Below are 21,894 nucleotides of genomic sequence, written 5' to 3'. Positions count from 1 at the left end.
TCACAGTTGCTTTTTTTTAGGGTTATAATTGTTAACTTCTTTGAAAATTCTTAGATGAAAAAAAACAGAATGGGCTATTTTCATAAGAACAAAATATGTCACAACCAATGTTCCCTCAAAGCTGTTAGGGAATTCTGTTTGAAAATCTATTTTTTTATCTCAAACAGTGCGATGGATCACTGGATCAAATAATCGTTGAGAGGCATATAACATGAAAAAGCAAAAACATATTTATTTCTACAGGAAAGGGTACTGGGAGGTGAAAATAACAAACACTATAGAACTACATGCTTACACTAGAAAATCATGTGCTTAACAGAAGACCACTTCCTCCTCCTTCTTGAACTCTCTGCCTGAACAAAGGAAGACACCTGACTAACTGACCAAACAGACAAAACATGTTTTCCCGCTTCTAGACCTTGATTGACAGCAGTCAGTATCTTCTTCCCAGGTCATGCAGACAATAGGGAATCAGGCACAGTGTTAACCCTATAATGACTGGAACTTTAGAACACTGCAAAGGACATACAAAACAGATACATATTTCCAACACCCCTTCTCAATGCCTAATGTGCAAGTCATTATACATTCAATAGTCATTACTCATTATTCACTGTAACATTCACATCAACTAGATCCATCATTCCTCGTAAACGTTCAAATCCAGCACAAGGTAATGGCTTTGCAAGTATATCAGCTACCATAGCTTCTGTACAACAATATTCCATCTTAATCAGCCCCTTCTGGTGTAGATCTTTCATTAGCTCACATTTAATACCAATATATTTACTTCTGGCTGTTCTACTTTCTCCTTTACATATACCAACACAAGTTTGATTATCTTCAAACATTACAATAGGTACAGGTTCTTTAATCTTGAAGTCTTTCAGCAGATGAAAAATCCATTCAAGTTCACTGCAGGCACTGGCTGCTGACACACACTCAGCTTCCGCTGTAGATTGTGCCACTATAGTCTGTTTTCTGCTAGTCCATTCTACAAGTCCATTTCGTAGTAGAACAAGTATCCACTGGTTGATCTGTAATTGCACGATTCTTCTGCATAGTTGGCATCCGTGTATCCAACTAGTCTGGAATTCTCAGAAGGTTCATTGATCAGTCTTAAGTCCATAGTCCCTTTTAAGTATCTGGCAAGTTTCTTTACTGCATTCCAATCATGGTGATTAGGCAATTTCTGCTCAGTATTCCGACAGCAGCTGTGATATTAGATCTGGTAGTTTTACTCAGGAACAGGAATTTTCATATAGCTTCTCTGTACTCTCCAATGTCTTTGAGTGGTTGACCACCCTGAGCTCTCAGCTATGCAGGTTCAAGAGGTATCTTAGATTCTTTACAGTCTCTCATGCCAAGAGATTCTATAAAGTCCATAATCTTTCATCTTTGGCACAGTTGAAAGGTTCCATCCTCGAGTCTCTCAATCTGTATTTCTAGATAGTGTTTAATATCTCCAACTTCTTTGTTCAGCTTTTCAACGATGTCTTTAATGTCTTCTTTGTTCTTACAGCTCACGACCAAATCGTCAACGTAAACCAGAATGTATTGATATTCTCCATCTTTGAGTCTAGTGTACATGCAGGGTTCTGCTTTCCCTTGCTCAAATCCTTGTTGCTGTAGTAGTCCAGTTATTTTGTCATACCAACTTTTTGCGGCCTGTTTCAAACCATACAGTCTTTTGTTGAGTTTGAAAACATAGTTCTCTTTGCCAGGGATTTGAAAACCTTCAGGTATTTCCATATAGATTTTCTCTGATAGCTCATTATTAAGAAACGCTGTTTTAATGTCTAGGTGCTCTACAAGCATATTTCTAGATGATGCCACACTCAATACTTTTTTAAGTGTAGCACTATTGATAACTGGTACAAAAGTCTCTGAATAATCAGTTCCAAATTCTTGTGCATAGCCTTTGTCTACTAGTCTTGCTTTGTACAAGTCTATAGTTCATCTTTGTACTTAATTTTGTAGACCCACTTGCATCCAACAGGCTTTCTTTCTGCAGGTAGCTTTGTAAGAGTCCATACATCTTTTTCATAAATGGATAGTATCTCTTGTTCCATTGCTTGAATCCATTTCTCCTTTTCTTCATTAGGTAGATCACACACTTGTTTCCAGCTCTTTGATTCCTCTTTAGGTTTCACAGTCTCTGTAGATCTCTCAGTGTCACAGTATCCATATTTATGTGGTGGTTGCCCTTTTGTGCTCCTTTCTGATCGTCTTAAAATGAGTGGAGGTTCTGTCGCTCCCTGCGGTGTGGTCCCCGTTTCACCTTCTGGTTCAGTAGAGTCTTCAGAAGGTAGATCTGCCAGTTCACTGGTGGCTATTACAGGTAACCAACTATACCAATCTTCAGAAGCATCATCAGTAACCTCAGGATCAGATTCAGGTACACAGGGTGCTTTAGGCAAATTGCTGTCATCCACAAACACAACATTACAATGTTTAGTCGTATTCAGCTTTGGATCATATACTCTGTAGCCTTTTCCTACTGAGGGATATCCTAATATGAATCCAATCTCAGTTCTTGCATCAAGCTTCCCTCCATTTTCTCTAAGAACATATGCATAGGCTTTTGCTCCAAAAGTTTTAATAGGCTTAAGTCTTGGCTTCTTACCAAACCAAGCCTGGAACGGAGTAATTCCTGTTATTTTTGAAGGTATTCTATTGTGGATATACACTGCTGTATTTATAGCTTCAGCGCACAGGCCTTTAGGTAATCCAGAATGCATGAGCATTGCTCTGGTTATTTCCTGTAACACACAATGAAGTCTTTCTGCACCCTCATTCTGCTGTGGAATGTATGGGACAGTCACTTTGTGTTCAATTCCTTCTGCTTTCAGAAATTTCTTAAACTTATTATTGTAATATTCACCACCTCCATCTGTCAGCAAACTTTGAGGTGCATGCCCAAATCTGTTTTTAACCATGGCAACATATTCTTTAAATTTATCAAGAGTCTCATCTTTTGATTTGCACATATAGACAGTGCTATATTTTTTCTTTGCCTCTGTGAATACTGAGAAAAATTTATTTCTCCCAATCGAAGCTTTTATAGGCCCAATAACATCACTGAATATTGTTTCCAAAAACCTTACATTATGCACACTGCTTTTTCCACTGAAGCAAGGTGCAGTTCCTTTTGCTCTCAGACAAACACCACATCTTTCCTTGGATTTATCACAATGCACAACATCAAGTCCACAATCCTTTAGCAACTGCTCAACACTCTGCATGCTTCTGTGTGCTAACTTTACATGCCAAGCATAAACACATCTCCTATGGTCACACTTTCTGCCTTCAATCTGGCAGTCTTTTCCACAACATCAACAGCGTCTGACCTTTCACTTAAGCCCATAATATAATGGGCTCCATTTCTTTCATCCAGTTTAAAACTAATTCCAGAATTCTTCTGAATAATTTCACCATCATCTCCTTTATCAAGATATACAGCATAATTATTTCTTATAAGCACTTGGCTTGAAAGTAAATTCTCAATTGATTCAGGTTCATGAGCTACATTTTTCAGTCTTACTGGCATTAAATCTCCATCAGTGGTAAGCAATTTCATTTTGATCTCACCCACACCACTAACTTGTAAGGGTTTCTGGTTGGCACCTATCATTTCAGGTCTCTGATTTTCATCCAACTCTAAAAACATGCCTTTATATCAACACATATACATAGAAGATTCACTATCAATCAAAAATCTTCCTCTTTCACCAATAAAATTCACATTATTAACATGCACGGTACTTTCTCTGTTCCTTTCTTTGTTTCCACCTGGGCCATGTGGCTTGGAAAATTTCTGTTTTAAAAATTTCTGGCTGCTATTATTTCTATGGCCATGAGAGGGCGCCCGTGTTCCCTCATTTGAAACACGTGCTTTAAAATTGCTATTCCTTTGTTCAGCAGCAGCATCACAATTATTATAATATCTTGCTATATGGCCTTTTTTCCCATATCCATGGCATATTACATCTCTTCTTGACTTATTCTTATACTGTTGTTTCAGGCTTAAAGCAGACATAGAATAAGACAGTTCAGTGTCCTTGTCCCCAGATCTGGAGGCTGCTTCCTCCTCGATAGCATTTAACAGGCCTTCCAGACTCAAATCTGCTTGCAGTCTCAAAATCATCTTAATTGGTTTCTAAATACTGGGTAAAGCTTCAATATAGTTGATATTAAGTCTCTTTCTGCAATAGGTTCACCAAGCTCCTGTAGTCTGGATTGCATGCACATAAATTCCTTCAGACGTTTAGTCACATTCTCCCCTTCTTGCACTTGAAAACCAAATATTTTGCCCTTTAAATCATGAATAGTGTTTATGGGAGTTTTGTTATATTTATCTTTAAGGCATTCAAGCATTTCTTTTGCAGTTTTAAGAGTTTGCAATTCAGGAATTTCATATGCCTCAATAGATTCTAAATGAGAGTTTTTGCAAAACCATCTAGCTGTTTAAAATTTGATTTTTCTTGCTCATTCTCTGGGGGATTTTCAGTCAAAACTTTTTCAGCTCCATAAATCTCAAGTCTTTGCATTAAAAGTGAGAGCCAAAATGAGAAATTATTCTTTGTTAATGTCAGGGTACTAAATCCTATCACTGATAGGTTACTCACGGTACCAAAACCAAGATTTGCAGTGGCTGTTCCTGAAGATGTGGAAACAGACAGTCCAGTGGCTCGTCTCTCTGGGTTCGACATTTTTTACAGCAATCAGGCAGGCCAGGGTTAAAGATTCTTCCTTCCTCACTGGAGAGAAAAGGCGACTGAATGTGCGTGCACGTGGCTGCAGCAAGGCTCTTCCAAGGTCTCCGACGTAATCCACAGAAAAAGGGTTAAAAAGCTCCAAAAATTTTCTTTCTAGCACATCTGGGGCTTTTAGACAAAAGTAGCAGCATTTCCAGATCAAGACAATCTGAATTCAAAGCTCATTTAAGTCAGAACGCTCTCAGTAATGGCAAGAGGGGAAAAAAAGTGTTGTTTTAAAATTGAGGCTTGTCTGCACAGCATAGCAGCTTTTTGCCTATTGCTTTCTAAATGCTCCTAAAGGCGATCCAGATTTTAAAAAATCATTTAGAGTTTAAAAAACAGTCCATGCTATAAGCTACAAGCTTGATGGCAAAAACCAAGAACCGTCTGCTCTGCTATCAATTTTGTTAGGGAATTCTGTTTCAAATTCTATTTTTTTATCTCAAACAATGCGATGGATCACTGGATCAAATAATCATTGAGAAAAAGCAAAAACATATTTATTAACATGAAAAAGCAAAAACATATTTATTTCTACAGGGAAAGGGTACTGGAAGATAAAACAAACACTATAGAACTACATGCTTACACTAGAAGATCATGTGCTTAATCAAAGACCACTTCCTCCTCTTTCTTGACCTCTGTGCCTGAACAAAGGAAGTCACCTGACTAACTGACCAAACAGACAAAACAGGTTTTCCTGCTTCTAGACCTTGATTGACAGCAGTCAGTATCTTCTTCCCAGGTCATGCAGGCAATAGGGAATCAGGCACAGTGTTAACCCTATAATGACTGGAACTTTAGAACATTGCAAAGGACATACAGAACAATGCTTTAGGGGCCCACCACATTACCTGTGGAACTCCTAGAACATAGAGTATTGAACTTTAGTAACAAAAATGGTTGACTTGCCAATGGCTGCTTTTGTGCTGTTTTGTATTGTATTTGGTTCTTCCACCCATTCCCAAATATTTCTAAATCACAGCAAAGGGAAAGGAACATGCAATACAATGTAATGGAGTCTCTGCTTTGAAGCCTGAAACAGTAGAATGAAGGTTGGTGTTCATGTTTAAAAAACAGTCTTATGTTTCATGTTCATTTGAAAGAATCTGGATTGTTTGAAGCTGGCAATCCTGAAAGGAGAACGAAAAATCATACCTTATTGAGAGACACTTACAGAAGACTATTTGTGTATAGCAGGGGTTGCCAAACTTGCTTAATGTAAGAGCCACATAGAATAAATGACGGATGATTGTGAGCTGAAAGACATGAACATCAGATGTTTGAGGGACACAAGACAGGAGGGAGGGAGGAAAGCAAAGAGATAGGGGAGGGAGGGAGCGATGGAAAGAAAACAACTTAAACTTTAAATGCATTCTTCAAGTTGCCAGCTGACTTGGCTTGGAGAAGTGATTTAAAGAAACAAATGCCTTCTCCAAGCTGGCCAACGGGGTGGTGGGGGCTTCAAGAGCCACACAGTATTCATGAAACAGCTGCATGTGGCTCCTGAGCCACAGTTTGGCTACCCTTGGTGTATAGCATGCCATTTTTAAGGGGATTAGCATACTAATTTTAAGGGGGAAAGTTGGAAAAGTTGCAGCCTTAAATTACCAGATGATCAAAAGGGGTACATAGATGTGAAGAAGTTGGTTTTTTTAAACTAGGATGAAACTCATTAGGGAATTTGCTGCAATGGCACAAAAGTAACTGAATGTTGCATTGTGGGTTTTTTTTAGTAAAATCTAAATTGAATTTCCCTGGTCACAATGTAGGATGCAACAGAAGTCATTGGGCTCAGAAGAATTAACTCTGTTTAGGATTGGACTGTAAATCATTCAGAAATGGTCATGCTTGTGGACAGTGTATTCTTTGGTAAATAATCAAAGAATGATGCATATCAACATTAGATTTCCCACCAATCGTACTGGCAATGCTGTATGATTGAAATGTCAGCATAAGTCAGCTTAAGTCAGCATACAAGAGATACAGCAGCTGTGTCACAAAACTTTTATTTTGTGTCAGGGCTTGATTGACTTTCCCTGAAGCCTATCCATTGAAAAAGATAGCTAAGTTCAGAAGTAGAGTAAATATTTAACTTGAGAAATCTGATACTACAGGTGACAACATCTTTTGTGGCATAAAGTTCATTCTTATGAGATGATAGTTTTCCAGTTCTGCTTGTGTTATGTTTAAACTTTTATTAATAAACCTTCCAGAGTGGAAAGCTGCTTATATAATCAGGAGTGGGCTGCCAGATCTTTTCCTTCCTTCCTTCTCCTTTTTGGAGCATGATTCCACCCGCCTCAAAACATACTCCAGATTTTGATCATGGCGAACTGTTAGTTAGCAGTGTTTACCGTGATAAGGGCTGAACTGGGTTCTCACAATCCCCATAACCTGAAACCATAGTTGAAATTGGCTTTTGATCCTGTGCTAATCAGGGACCCCAAGTTATGGGTAATGTTGCTGACAATGGGCTTTCAGAATGTAAAGGCTTTAATGGGGGAGCTAAATGTCACAAACATTCTCAAGTACAAACATTCTCAGAACACAATTGCAGATCAATCTTCTTCTGTGGCAGTTAGTCAGTTGCAGAAATGTGATACAAGTGCTCTGAAAGCAACCTTTGTTTTTCACATATATAGATCAGCAATGGAAATGGGCTGAAAAATTGCACCTAGGAATTCACATTGTCAAAGTCCTTTTTTTTCCAAAGCCTTTTAACAACCAGATCCAGTCAGAAAGCATGAAATGGAATGTGTTTCTGCAGACATCATTCAGCTGCTGGCAGTGACAGATGACTGTAGTAAAGAGTAAATCTAAAAAGGTTCCCTAAGAAAAGTAGGAAGTGCCAGGAAAGGAAGTGGGTCTGTTAATTACACAACAGTGAATGGTCAACACAACTGATATTAGTGTTGCATCCCATGTTCTTCACAAAGCAATCATTGCTATACAGGAAACAGTAATAAATCCTAGGGGTAAGCTGACTTCCATAGAGAAAAACCAGACTGGAATGCATGAAATCATAGTATGATATCTTAAATGGCCTTGAGTCAGCCATAGCTCTTACAGAAGTTGTCCTTGAAAGGGCAGCTTCTGGGAGAGCTCTCTCAGCCCCACCTACCTCACAGGGTGTCTGTTGTGGGGGAAGAAGATAAAGGAGATTGTAAGCCTCTCTGAGACTCTGATTCAGAGAGAAGGATGGGTTATAAATCTACGGTCTTCTTAAAGTCCATTACAGGACATAAGAAACTAAAGGTTTCATGGAGATGTAGGATCCCAGAATCTTGATTGTAGGGTATGCTTCATATTGGAATTCATATTCAAGTGGTATTGGGATTCACTCCCCATACTTACAGCAGGGTGAGATGAAAGAATCAGATTGATTAAAACAGACTAGTAACTTGACAAGATAGAATGCAAAGAATGGCTTCATCAGAAAACAAAATGTTTTGTAGCTAGGTACATCTATTTATTTATTAGCATATTTACATCCCATCTTTCCTTGTGGCTTACAAATTACCATGAAAAACATCACAATTTAAAACCAAAAAAATAAAAGCCCAAATAACTCCTTTCCTTCAAAAGATGCCTGCAGGTTTTATCCCATCAAAAGCCCAGGGAAATAAGGCAGGCCTTATAGACACTCTTGAAAGCTTCTAAAGATAGCACCCACTGACCTCTACAGAGAACCTGTTCCACAGAGTGAGAGCTAACAGTAGTAAAGAAACAGGTAGATGCCATGTGGGATACATTCAGTAGGAGAATACCTAGTAGTTAGCAGCCTGAGGACCACATTTGGCACATGGTAACATGTGAAGAAATAGTCTTCTAGATGTGTTTGTCCTAGATTGTGAAAGACATTAAAGGTTATAACTAGTGCCTTTAATTGGACTCAGAAATAAACTGGCAGGCAATGCATGTACTTTAAAATTGGTGATATAACCCTGGAGCATGTGAATACTTTATTGGATTCTTGGTTTACAGACAACTTCGTCTTGGTTTACAGACAGCTTACACCCCGTATCTTAAAAACTTGCTGATTCAAAATGGAAGACACAGTTTGAACAGTTGGTGACTCCTACATGATTTGCTACTAGGTGAGCTTGCAACCCAGTGGGGATCATGCAGAGCAGGGGTCCCCAACCATTTCAAGGCTGTGGGCAACGAAAGATTAGTGAGCACCATCTCAAAATGGCAGCCACAGGAAGTGAACTCAAAATGGCGACTGGAGAATATGGAAACAAAGAACAATACTTCCCTTCTCCCTTTGCAACAGAATTGCACAACAACCACGCTAAATGCATGAAGCTGCCTTATTCAGAGCTTGGCCATTGGTCTGTCAAGGTTAATATCTGTACTTTAGTTGGAAACATAGTTCAGCCACTGGGAGGACAGCAAGCCTGGAGAAAGAATAAGTGGGCCTCTGCTCTTGCACACTTACATCTCTTCCTGTAACAATCCACCTCCTAGACTAGACTAGAGCAAAGTTCCCTCTCTACTTTGCAATGACAACAGTAAGTCAAATCTGAAGACAGAATGAACACACACCAAGGAAAGGTTGGGTGCTTATCAGTCAACCTGATTCTCCAGTAACTGTGTCTCTATTGCAGCTGTGGAAAACCATTTTCATTTGAATGAGGGCAGCTATTAGGGATGCCAGTCCACAGACAGAGGTAGGAGATTCCCTGATTTGCAGATTCCAGCCCACCACCAGCCAGGTGGCCAGTGAGGGAGGCCCCACCCCCAAGAAGGACCACTGGGCAGCCATCCCTCCTCCCTCCTCTCTTGCAAGGAAAAGAGAAAAGACTGGGTGCTGTGCTTGCCTGCCCTGCAAGCAATGAATTGCAGAGCAGGTGTGCACAGTACCTGCTCTTTCCGGGGGGGGGGGGGGGCACCGGCTCCTGCTCTGCAGGAGGCAACTTCGCCTCTTGCAGAGCTAGGCTTGCCAATCCCCAGGTCCCAGAAGGTGCCCCTATCCTTCATTATTTCCTATGGAAAGAAGACATTTTAAAAGGTGTGCTGTCCCTTTAAATGTGATGGCCAGAACTCCCTTGGAGTTCAATTATGCTTGTCACACCCTTGTTCCTGGCTCTGCTCCAATGTCTCCTGGCTCTACCCCCCAAAGTCTCCTGGCTGCACCCCCAAAGTCCCCAGATATTTCTTGAATTGGACTTGGCAACCCTATGCAGAGCAGGCGCATGTGGCCCTTACTTCCCCCTTCCCTTTAAATTGGGTGGGGAACCTTTTTTCTGCCAAGGGTCATATGGATACTTATAACATCATTCACGGCCCATAAAAAAATTATCAACTTTTAAAAAGTGCTCCGCCGGGGGAGAATAATTCAGGCCAGCAAAATTAATGCAAATAATTGTTTTTCTATTTTAAGTCATGTGGGGAGAGCCTAATCTGGCATGCATACACACACACACCTGACCCGCCATCCTAGGCAAATGCATAGGTCCAGGGCTTTTTTGTAGAAAAAGCCCAGCAGGAACTCAGTAGCATATTAGACCACATCCCCTAGTATTAGCATATTAGTTCACACACTCATTATATTAGCATATTAGGCCACACCATCTGGGATAATCAAGTGCAAAATGAACTGTGACAGTAACTTTTCCAGGCCCTGCAGCAATTCTGGCCGGGCAGCCAGGCCCCAGGGAGGCTGCCACACAGTACATCTGGGCCCTGTGATCCCTGGGGAGGCTGCTGCACAGCGCAGCTGTGTCCCATGATCCTCGCTGGACAGCCAGGCCCCAGAGAGGCTGCCGCATGGCTCAGTTTGGCCAAGCAGTCCTCGAGGGCCACACCAAGTGACCTTGAGGGCCGTATATGGCCCTTGGGACAGAGGTTCCCCACCCCTGCTTTAAATGGTTGAGGGAAAGTGCGGTGTCTGGGATGTGATGATGTCACTCTATACAATGGCATCATGTCAGAGATGGCCATGCCACTCCTGGAATGCCCCCTCCCAAATCCCTCTACTGTGGAGAAGATTGGGCCTGGCAAAAGATACAAAGAAATTGTTTAAATCTTCTACTTTATCCCTTGAATAATTTTAATATATTTTTCTTCATTGTTTGCAAAGCAGTCTAGTCTCAGTTGCTACACAGCTAACTCCTGGTAACTGGAAAATACTATTATAGATCTAAAATATGTCATGCAAGATGAGATGGGGCCATGCTGCCTGCCAACCTCCTTATGGGATGTTAAAACTCAGTAGCTTTTTCCTGCATCTTTCAGCCTGAATGCTTTTCATTTTGAGTTCCCTACTCTCAACAGGCTGTAACAAGTAAAACTCTCCCATTTCAAAGGCTAAAATAGAAGAATAAAAGGCGTATATGCCATATAAAATGAGTGCCTGTAAAGGTATTCCTTCTCAGGCAGTTGCTCAGATGCCATTCAGAAAGGGGTGGAATCTTTTAGCACAACTGAACTGCGAATGGTTGACTTCACCAAACTTTTCCTCTTACAGTCCCAACCCCCTCTCTCTTTTTTTTGAGAAACTGACTAGCTGCTTCTCAGACGTGCACGTCAACTGTAATCTCCAGAGATTTAGCCTGATACCATGAGCTCCGAAGCAGAGGAATCTAAAGAAGGTATGACTTGAGATGTTTAAAGACTTCGCTTTTGCAGAAAAGTTAGCACTGCTTTCAAAGCAACTTCTGCAGCAACATGAGATGATGAAGAGAAATTTGTGTTCACGTTTGATTCTGAAGTGTTCGAATGGGAAAGGAGAAAACAGTGCATTCAAAACTGCTTTTCAGATTTTGCTGAAAATTCTGTTGCAAAAGCTTTGACATTAAGGATGTTTAGCTACTTTGTGTTGAAACTAAATATTTTACAAAGTATTAGTAATGTGGAAGGCGTTCTTGTTCACAGGCAATAACGGCTTGGAGGGGGGAAGGCATCCATTAAAAAAAATTAGATGCTCTGTTCCTTTGTAAAAGGAAGTTGTGTAATACAGAGAACTGAAAGATCGTTATTTTAGGAAACAGCTTTTCTGGTGTTAGCAACTTTTTCCCTCAGTGTGCATTCATATTGCTTGATACAGCTTAAGTGAGAACTGACAAAGGAGATAACTATCTAATTTCCTTTGCTATTGTGAAGAACATGTAGAATCTACAGATACTCCAAGAAAATGCAATTATTTATTAGTGTAAATTGAGGGAGGGGTATTGTCTGGTGAGCCTAAAGATTTGAGACAAAAGGCCATTTGAATCAATAGTATGGTGAAAGGGTTGAAGAACTAAATATAGCATATGTGGATATTTTAAATGGCTGGAATTTCTTGACTTTAAGAAGCCAGGTAAATAGAAAATTAAAAGAGGTAATAATATAAACTAGACTAGCCTTATTAGCAGACTGGTAGAAAATTACACATTTTAAAACATTGCAGAAAGTGTCTCTATTCCCCCACTGATTGTCTCTGCATCCCTACCATTTGAATGCTTCTACCATGAATCTAATCTAATCCTCCTTTGCTGAGTTGAGGGACCCTTCAAAACATATTCTCACTAAATAAAATCCCCTAAAATCAACATATGGACATTACTGAGTCAAATGTGATGCTGAGAGCTTCCACATGCTCCCTTTTCCTCTTCAGAGACAAATGTGGTCCAAGTCCAACAAACAATTGCTAGTTACACTGAACCTTTCTCCTATGGCAACTCCTGAGTGCAGCATTCCTCTGGCAGCATGCACATTCCAACTTCTTTTGTATTGTAGATGAGTAAGAAGCATGCATGCCAAGACATGATGACTTATGGGAAACGCTCTTTAAATGTGAACAATTTGACGCACCAAATCGGTTAAGACAATATATTCCAGTTGTCTCCCCAATAGTAGTAAGGATCATTGACTTGACAGAACTCATCCGACTCTTCTGAAGGTCTTGGGATGCCCCTGTATGCTTCTGTATTGTGTAAAATCTAGTAGCAAAGACATTTCTGTTGATTTATAAATGGAGGCAGGATGAATGTTTGTCTTTTGATAGAAGATAATTATGCACGTTTTAACATCTGTGAAAATAACTTTGCATCTGGTTTTACAGTTATGTTAGAATATTATAAAATGGTGTATTTCTTTAATTTTTAAAGCACTTTGGTGTTTGTGTGCGGATTACTGTTTTCAGTATTTTGTAGATTAATATTGGTTTTATATAATCTGCAGTAAGAGATGCCTAAAAACAATACTGTGGTGCTACTGAGATGGAATTGCACTAGAACCTTGTGATTGATTTGTAAACCACATATTTTGCATCAATTATATTTTGCATCAATTTTAATTCTAGTACACAACTATTTATAGCATCAGGCAAATATACAGTACAACTAAATTTTAATCCTAAAAATCTAACATGCATAGAAGCACCTTTTTATATATAAAGAAAACCATTCCCCTTGTTTGCAGGTTAATAACAAACTCTTAAGTTTAGGTTGGCATTTGAAGGGCAGGTAAAGGTACATGTATGAGAACTGTTCTTCATGTTGTTTTAGTTGTTGATCAGCATCAGTATGTTTCCACCTCACTTGGTAGTAATATCTGTCCCTTTATACAAACTTGTAGCACAAAGTAGCAGGGTTACAGCTAAGGCTGAATTTAGACACCCCCTTGGTAAGGTTGCCTACTCTGATTTGGGAAATTCCCTAAGTTTTGGGAGTAGGTTCTGAGAGGGTGGACTTTTGAGAGAGGAGGGAACTCAGTATGAATGTGCTTCCATATAGTCTATGGAAGCTGCCATTTTTTCCAAGGGCACTTAATCTATGTATCCTGGAAATCTGTCGTAATTCTGGGAGAAACCCAGATCTATCTGGAGGCAGCTAAGCCTACTCTTTGGTTTGAGGAGAGGAGATATAGAACAGGAGAAGAAAAATAGAGGCTGGGGAAGAAATGCTTAGTTGAATTGCATTAACGAGTGGTGTTTCAATGATAACTTTTCTTGGTAAGAATCCATATGGTTTTTGCCTTGTTCTGTTACTATGTATTTCTAGGTAATTTCTGTGTTTTTCTAGGTAATTGATCAACTGATAAAAATACATGCATATGCAGGCCACTGAAAAACAAATGTTCTCTTATCTGATTGAAAGCTGCTATGTGGTTTCTTAACATTTGGATAGTGTTGCAGCAGACCAGTTCTTAATGCACCATCAGTTTCTAATAGGACAGAAGCCTGTCTTCATTAATCTTTGTATTATTCTTAAATGCTATAACTGATTTCAGCACAGTAGTGTGTAAGACTGTACCTTTCTGTTTGAAAATAGTTTTATGGTGCAGTCCTGCACAGAATTACGCCCAGTGAAAGTCTATTGAAATCAACCCACTGAGACTGCAGTAACTCTGCATTAGATTGCTTCAGGTGGGGTAGCTGTGTTGGTTAGTATAAGAGTGCAGTCAGTTGTTCTGAATCCGACCACATGTGCACCTAGTTGTTATGCAATGTTGCAAACTTCCTTCTGATTCAGTTGTGCCACTAGTATGAAGTACTTACCTAATTCAGATGTAATTCAGAGACCAGAGCTTCTAAAAATAACTGTAATTTTGTGAATATTTTTGCTCAAATTAAAAGTTGGCAGACAGCCTTTTGAAGCTACCTGCTATGTACAGAGCAAGGATGTCAGATCAGCTTCTTTTTCCAGAAAGGATGTGAAGAGCATACTGCTCATAAAGAATATTCTACCATGAGCTTACTCTTCACTACAGAACACCTTCCATGGTCATGGACTTGATGCTAGTGAGGTCATAATTATGGTCCCCCCTTTTCTTGTCACTTAACTTCTTGTCACAAAGAGGTTCAGTGGGGTCTGAATCTACTTGAAGACCAATTATTTAGAACAAGAGACTTGGCAAGCAACTGCACAGCTCAACACTTAGATGCAAAGTGTTCTTTGCAGGTGTTAATAGGCTGGCTATTTGCATTTCACGGAATGATTTCTATTGGGCTCTATCCCCGTTGGATGACCTCCTGGAATGAGCCAAAAGAAATACCAGGACAGCAATTTGTTGTTTTGAGTAATCCCAACAAACAGAAAGTGAACTCAACTATTTTGCACATGGTCTGAACTACAGATTTCATAGTGCAGCACCACATGTTCTTCTAGTTCTTATAGCTCCCTCCTCCCCCTTCCACACAATGCAGTTGCTTTGGGTCATGACATTGTCATTAGGCCCTGTTGTTGCATGCGAACTCTAGTCTACAGTTTGGGCTACTCCAAGGGGTTCCGATCCTCCAAGGCAACAGGAGTCTGGATGTTTGGCCAGCAATTAAAATGGTTGGACTGACAGTCTCGTAGGTTGTTCTCCCTTGCATGCTGAGTTACATTAACATGACATTTTGCTGGCATATGCCAGAATATTTCCAAAGGAGGTCACCTTTCTGAATGACGTATATTTAGCCTGTGTCCCATGTGGGAGATACTACTGAGACAGGAAGAGATGCAGAGTCAATATACAGTAAGTACATGTTGTTGGGAGGGGTGCAATTTGCAGTAGCTCAAGTCTGAGGCAGTGAACCTCCATCTGTTGTCTGCCTGTATAGAGTGTGCTGTCTTTGTATGCTGGTTGGAGGAAGAGAGGATGAGATTTTGTGTTTGTGTCCTGAGGTACCTGTAAAGGTTCGGAGCAGAATATTAGCAATATTCTATAACATTGTTATCATATTTGATGGTTTGTGCAAACTTCTCTCTTTATGTACAAAGTGCCCTTTATCTGCCCTTTCTCATCACCAGTCTCTCCTGTACATGCTCTAAATCTGTAGAATGCCAGAAACTGCAGACCAAATGCCTTGTCTTTGAGAAACTGATATTAGTAAGTAAGTAAGTAAGTAAAATTTTATTTGTATCCCGCCCTCCCCCGCCGAAGCAGGCTCAGGGTGGCTAACAACACAATGACCAATGGTACATTAATAAATATTCAGTGTAGAATTCATATTAATGCTTAGGTGAACTGAAGACCTGATTGGTACCCTAAGGTGCTCCATGGCTATATACAGGCATAATGAGAGGACAGTATGGGGGCAGGAGGCAGGATTTGTTTTTAACTCTTATTAATTCTATTAATAAGTCTATTGGCCTTAGCATCTGTCTAGTTCAGTATTTCATTTTCTACAGTGGTTAACCAAATATTTTAAGAGACCAACAAACACCACACAAAGGATGCAGATGCCCCCACTATGAATCTTAAGTAGCATTCCAACATACACGACCTTTGCATAGGAGATACATTCTAGTCTTAGGTTGCTTTCTCATTTTCAATTCCCCCCTCTAATCCCACCTAAGAGTCCAAGAAACTCATTCTAGTAACCATCAGGACACATTTTACTTTGTCAACATATATATGAAGTGAAGAAGGAAAAAACCCAACTAATGTATGACCTGGAAGATAGTGTTTCCAGGTTTCCAAAATACAAAAGAGAGCAGTGAAAAGGGCAGGGATGGCCATTTGGAAGAGCTGCCCATGGCCCAGTTTTGGGTCCCAGCTCATAGGTTGGGAAGCAGTGCAATAGACTAATGGTCTGATTCAGCATGTGGTAGGTTCACGTATTCAACCTGAAAAAATGTTAGTTTATTGACTTTTCAATAGTTGGACTAAAAAGTCTTGCACAATCTGAGGATCCTATCTTTTTAAGAATTCACGATTTGTTGATTTATTGATGTGATTTCTATCCCACCCTTCCCGCTGAAGTGAGCTCAGGGCTCAGGTAAAACAGTAAATACATCATATAATAAATGGTCACTGCAATTGTTTTAATTACATCAGTTTGAATTACATTTAGATGGCAACATTAGTTCCTTTGTCTGATCAGATGTTAAGAACTCATCTGCTCAATAATGGTTCAAGCCAACAGTTTAAGTCATCAGTTTAGGCAATGTGAGCAGGTTTAAGCAGGTTTGGGCAGGAAGAGCCAATCCTATTGGATGTCCGCTGCCTCAGGTAAAAACCTGGCAGAATAGCTCCGTCTTGCATGCCCTGATCAGACTTTGCATAAGCTACAGCATTGAGCTTTTGACCTGGCTGGCAGCAACAGAGCTCCATTTTAACTAAGCACATAGCAGAAAATATGGAGATCGAAAACTTGTCTGTTGTTGCGTCCACACAGATTTTTGTTTCACCTTTGCTTCCAAACTGGGGCACTGTTTGAAGGAGAAGAATCCCCTACAGTGGCAGTTGGGAAAAATTCTGTGAAAATGGCAGCTGATGGAGAAAAATACACAGAAAACTTTTATCTGGATACTTTCATCAATACAAGTGTCAATACAATCGAATGCAAAATGGAAAATTTTCAGCATGTTGTTATGCTGCATTGCCTTTGGTATATGTTTCTAAAAAAGAAAATGTAAACTCTCTGTGTATGTACAAATTTTGTTCAGACCTCTTTGTGAGTATATTGATGATAATGCTATGTTCTCTTATCTATTTTGGCAAGCTTTTTTAAACATACCAAATGGTTAAGATTAGGTGACTTAAGTAATTGTTTGTTTCTATTGCTACTTTAACAGTGGTGTAAAGAGGAAATGGAACCAAACCCAGTGTGTGTTGGTCTGAAATCTATTTGATAATACCTTTAAACTCTTAACACTCTTGCTTTTCCAAGAATGACTAATGCATACTTCAACTGTAATGAAACCACGATCTGAAAAACAGTAGCAGAAGTTACATAAGTTGGCTAAACTATATCTTATACCACAAGTAATGTGTTTTCCATTATTTAAATTTTTAGACAAATTACATTTCAAAGATTGGTGTGATTTCTGTCCCCTGGTTATATTGCATAATGTGGGAGTTTCACATAACAATTGCCTTAGTATAGATCTTGAATGTGAGTTGTAGTTTCATAGAGATGGGCAGGCAGTTCTAGGAACTGGACAATGGTGGCTGAGTGTAATTTGTGATGCAGATATTATATGGGCAGATGTAAAAATATTTCAGTGCTTTGCATAGAAATGATGCGTAGCTATAACTGGTTTCTCTGATACCTTTGTGTAGGTTTGTTTTTTTGTAACCAGCTCATATCCTTTATATAATAAAAGCTCTGTAGTAATGGCCAAATCGCATTGATTGCGGGATGCAACTGCATTGGCCCATCAACTGCCACTCAAGGCCTGTTGCATTCCATTGGTTGAGGATTAAGGCACTGCTTCACAAATGAGAGAAAGAAAGCCTACCCTCGATTGGCTGATGGAGGGAGGAGGGAAACTGCTACAAAAAGCCTTCCCTCAATTAACACTGTTTCACAGAGGAGATAAAGAACGCCTTCCCTTAATTGGCACTGCCTCACAGACGAGATAAAGAAAGCCATCCCACAACTGACTGAGGGCTTCTCCTCCTCTGAGAAACTAAATAGCTGGAGGGACATGAACAAAATAATGGCATCCCTTGGTAGGAGAACAACGACATTTTATTCTAGATACAGAGAGAGACAGAAAAAGAGAGATGTGGAGTTCTGTGTTTAAGATTGGGCCACTAGGGAAGCAGCCCTCCTCAGTGCCTGTTGCTAGCCAACCAAGCTCAGTTTTGTCAGTAAAAGGTGCGGGGAGGCCCTTTCCAGGCCTATTTTGGCCTTTGAGGGAGAATCCATTGGGGGCAGTCCTGACTAGGGTTGCAAACTCCAGGTTGGGAAATTCTGGAGATTGTGTGGTGGAGTCTACTACAGAGTTTGGGGAAAGGAGAGGCCTCGGCTGAATATAATGCCATAGAGTCCACCCTCCAAAGCAGTTATTTTCTCCAGGCGGAAAGAGATCTGTTGTCTGGAGTTCAGTTGTGATAGGGTGTTGGTCAGCAAAGGAAAAGACCTCAGATGAATAGAATAGCATACAGTCCACCTTCTAAAGCAGTGATTTTCTCCAGGATGGGAAGAGAAATGTATTGTCTGTAGTTCGGTTGTGATCCCAGGAGATCTGGCTCCATGTGGAGGTTAGCTACCCTAGGTCTTGCAGCACCCTCAGGGTGCCTTGAATCTACCAGCCATGCCCTCCCAGGGAACCACTGTTGTTAATCTCCTGGTGAGGGCAGAAGATCACTCAGAACTGCTCTCCAGATGACAGACATCAGCTCCCCTGGAGGTGGGTGAGAGAGTGAATGTCTTCACTTGGGTGGGTGGGAAGACAGCAAGAGTGGGGGGGGGGGCACTTGTCCAGAGCCTCTTTCTAGAGCCCATTGTATTTTCTCCCACAATGGGCCTTATTCCTAATGTGGGTGGGTGTGTAGTTCAAGACTGGAAATTTGCACTTGCTTGTTTGTCCCTTTTTATTTTTGAGTTGAAGATACCATTTATTTATTTATAATATTTCTGTGTTGCCACTTCAAAGTCCTGCTCGAGGTAGTTTACAATTAAAGGCACTAGCCATTTAAAAACACACACACACACAAGCCGCTAGACATAAGCAGCACAACATACATGAACACAGCAGACCATTAAAAAGCTGATAAGCCTGGGTAAAAACATGCGTTTTTAGCTTGGTACCTAAGAGAAAGTGCAGTAGCTGGATGGCAAGCTGAAAGGGGGAGGGTATTCCAAAGGTGAGGTGCCACCAAAGAAAATGCCTTCTCCTTAATCACCACTCCCCTCACCTCTGAAGGTGGCACTGAGAATAGGGCTTGAGAGGTAGAACTTAACTGGCAGGCTGGATAACATGGGAGGAGACAGTCCTTCAGATACGCTGATTTAGGGACTTAAAGATAAGATATATGTGTATGGCATTAGCATTAACCATGTTTTGTGGTCTGGTAAGCTTTATCTGTTTGTTTGCTAACTTAAGCTAGTACAAATACTTGTCAGGTAGATTTGGTGATGAGAAAATATCAAATTGGCAGACATTAACCTTGGAATGCTATACTGCTATCAACTTCATCTGTATGTCTGCATTGAGTTTGTTTACTCTCCTAGTGAACTAGGTAAGCAGAAAGCTCACTTGGAGCCAGTTTTAACTGAGTATTTTGGCAGATTCTTAGCTTAACAATAGAATTCAAGATATGAATATCCTCACTTCAAATATTGTTCCAAGAGTTTCTCAACTTTGTTATTTATATATCTGTTCAAAATGGCACAGGGTACAAAGGTGATATCCATGAACACATGAAGCTGCCATATCATTAATCTACATTTTTAAATAAAATCAAACCATTGGCTCATGTTTTTGAATGAAGTTCAAGAACACATGAAGCATTTGGCCTGTTAAGTACTATCTACTCTGATCGGCAACAGCTCTCCAGGGTCCCAGATAAATTTTTAAACCCAGTGGTTATAGAAATACAGAGCTATTTGTGCATCCCTTTGGGGTACTGTACATTTGTGTTTCTGTAAGAACAATCCACCCCATGATATCTTTTTTTAAAAATAGTTTGCAATATGGCATGATAATACATTGGGTTTTTAAAAAAATTTATTGAAAAAATGGAAAACCATACATAGTACAGTATAGTGACCAGGTTACAGGAGTCAATGAGAATAATAACCAAAATTTTAACACTCGCATGTAGGATTAACAGCAAATGTGATTTACAGACAGGAACTAAAATAGTGCCTCAGTAGGTCCAGACTGAGTTAATACCGTCATGAAAGGTGGCAGTAAAATGAGGATTAAGCAGTTAAATAAGCATCAGAAAGATAATAATAATAAGTCATAACAGCAGTAATAAGGAAGCAATGACCACGTTTATATTGTAAGCTAACCACATGTAAAATAACCATAAAAAAAGAAAAGAAAAAGATAACAAAAATAAACAGGAGGAAAGGAGTAGAGGATAGGGAAGAAAGAGTAAGATTATAAGACTAGAATATCTATAGGGGAAGAAAAATTGAATAGAGAGGGGTTGTGAGAAATGTGTTCAATGAGAGGAGACCAAATGGAGATGAACGAGTCGTGGTTTAGGGTTGAAATGGAGAGATATAATGAAGAAGTGATTTTTTTTCCATCAATATAAAATCCCAGATTTTCTTGTGCCACAAAGGAAGAGATGGAGGGGTAGGGTCCTTCCAATCAGAGGCAATGATTGCCTTAGCTGCTGTGCAAAGAAAGGCTACCAAAGTTCTGCGAGTGTCAGGGATAGCAGAATCTTGCCAACGATTAAAAAGCAAAATTTCGTAAGTAAAGGGGAAATTATGGTTGACTATCAGTTGAGTTTGAGTATGAACCAATGCCAGAAGGGTTGTAATTTGGGACATGACCACCAAGAATGAAAGTAGGATCTAATAGAAGAGCATTGTTTCCAGCAGGTGTCACTATAGGCCGGAGTAATGCGGTGAAGCTGAGCTGGGGTGTAGTACCACCGGGCAAGGAACTTAAAAGATTGGAACACAATATTAAGGGTTTTCGATTTGTGAACTGGGGAGGACCATATGTATTGCCATTGAGAGGAGGTAAATGGAGGCCCACCGTTTGCCTGCCAGGCAGACGTATAAGAAGGTAGGGGTGGCTTGGAAGCGGCCAGAAGGATTTGATAGAGTATAGAAATAATATATTTAAATGAGGGAATGCATGATTTCAAAAGAAGTTCGAATGCTGTGAGAGGTTTGCGTAGTGCGGCTATCATGTTAGGCTGTTCTAGGAAATGTCGGAGTTGGAGATATTGGTACTATGGAAGGATTAGCTTAGCTTTGGAGTCCAGATGGGGTTTATCACACATTTGCGAATCCTTGATGATATCCATAACTCTGGTTAGGTTAGCAGAATTCCATAAGCTAAAAGAGCTGGGAGATACGGCCGGGTGAAACCAGTCTTGTCTTAGAAAGGTAGAGAGAGGAGAGAGAAAAGGAGCTAAACTCTTACGACGTTTATTCCAAACAGTGAGAGAGGAGAGTAAGAAGACATTATTCTTGATAGGGGTGGGACATCTGGATGGCATGGACTAGATTTTTTTTTCTGAAGGAGATAATGGAGAAAAAGATAGGGCTTCTATCTCTGCCCATTCAAAGTGAGAAGGGTGGAGAAGAAGCTTGCAGATCTCAGTCATGTTGAGTCATAGTAAAGTTGAAGATCAGGTACACCAAGACCGCCCATTAAGTGAGGTTTGCATAAAGTGGAGAAAGCAATTCTGTGCCTTTTACGACACCAAATAAAGGAAAAAAGGGAGCAGTGCCAGGCTACAAAATGACTTAAACGAAGTGTGATAGGTAAGGTTCTGAAGAGATAAATGA

General features: G+C 40.1%; 1 protein-coding gene across 2 annotated transcripts in view; it reads left to right on the top strand.

Annotated features, from left to right (window-relative positions):
* The window catches only part of TNFAIP8 (TNF alpha induced protein 8), a 57,974-nt gene that overhangs the window by 24,976 nt on the left and 11,104 nt on the right, over positions 1 to 21,894 (top strand). The window contains exon 1 of one of the 2 annotated variants that reach the window (XM_060235554.1): positions 11,235 to 11,359. The exons of the other annotated variant lie outside the window; for it this stretch is intronic. Within the exon in view, the coding sequence (XP_060091537.1) occupies positions 11,329 to 11,359 (31 nt within the window). The 5' untranslated portion in view covers positions 11,235 to 11,328. Of the gene's footprint in view, positions 1 to 11,234; positions 11,360 to 21,894 lie in introns of those variants that run through there. 2 annotated transcript variants of the gene reach the window in all.

Source organism: Heteronotia binoei, chromosome 4 (assembly GCF_032191835.1).
Source record: "Heteronotia binoei isolate CCM8104 ecotype False Entrance Well chromosome 4, APGP_CSIRO_Hbin_v1, whole genome shotgun sequence".
Classification (NCBI taxonomy): domain Eukaryota; kingdom Metazoa; phylum Chordata; class Lepidosauria; order Squamata; family Gekkonidae; genus Heteronotia; species Heteronotia binoei.
This window is presented reverse-complemented; position numbering and strand designations above follow the sequence as displayed.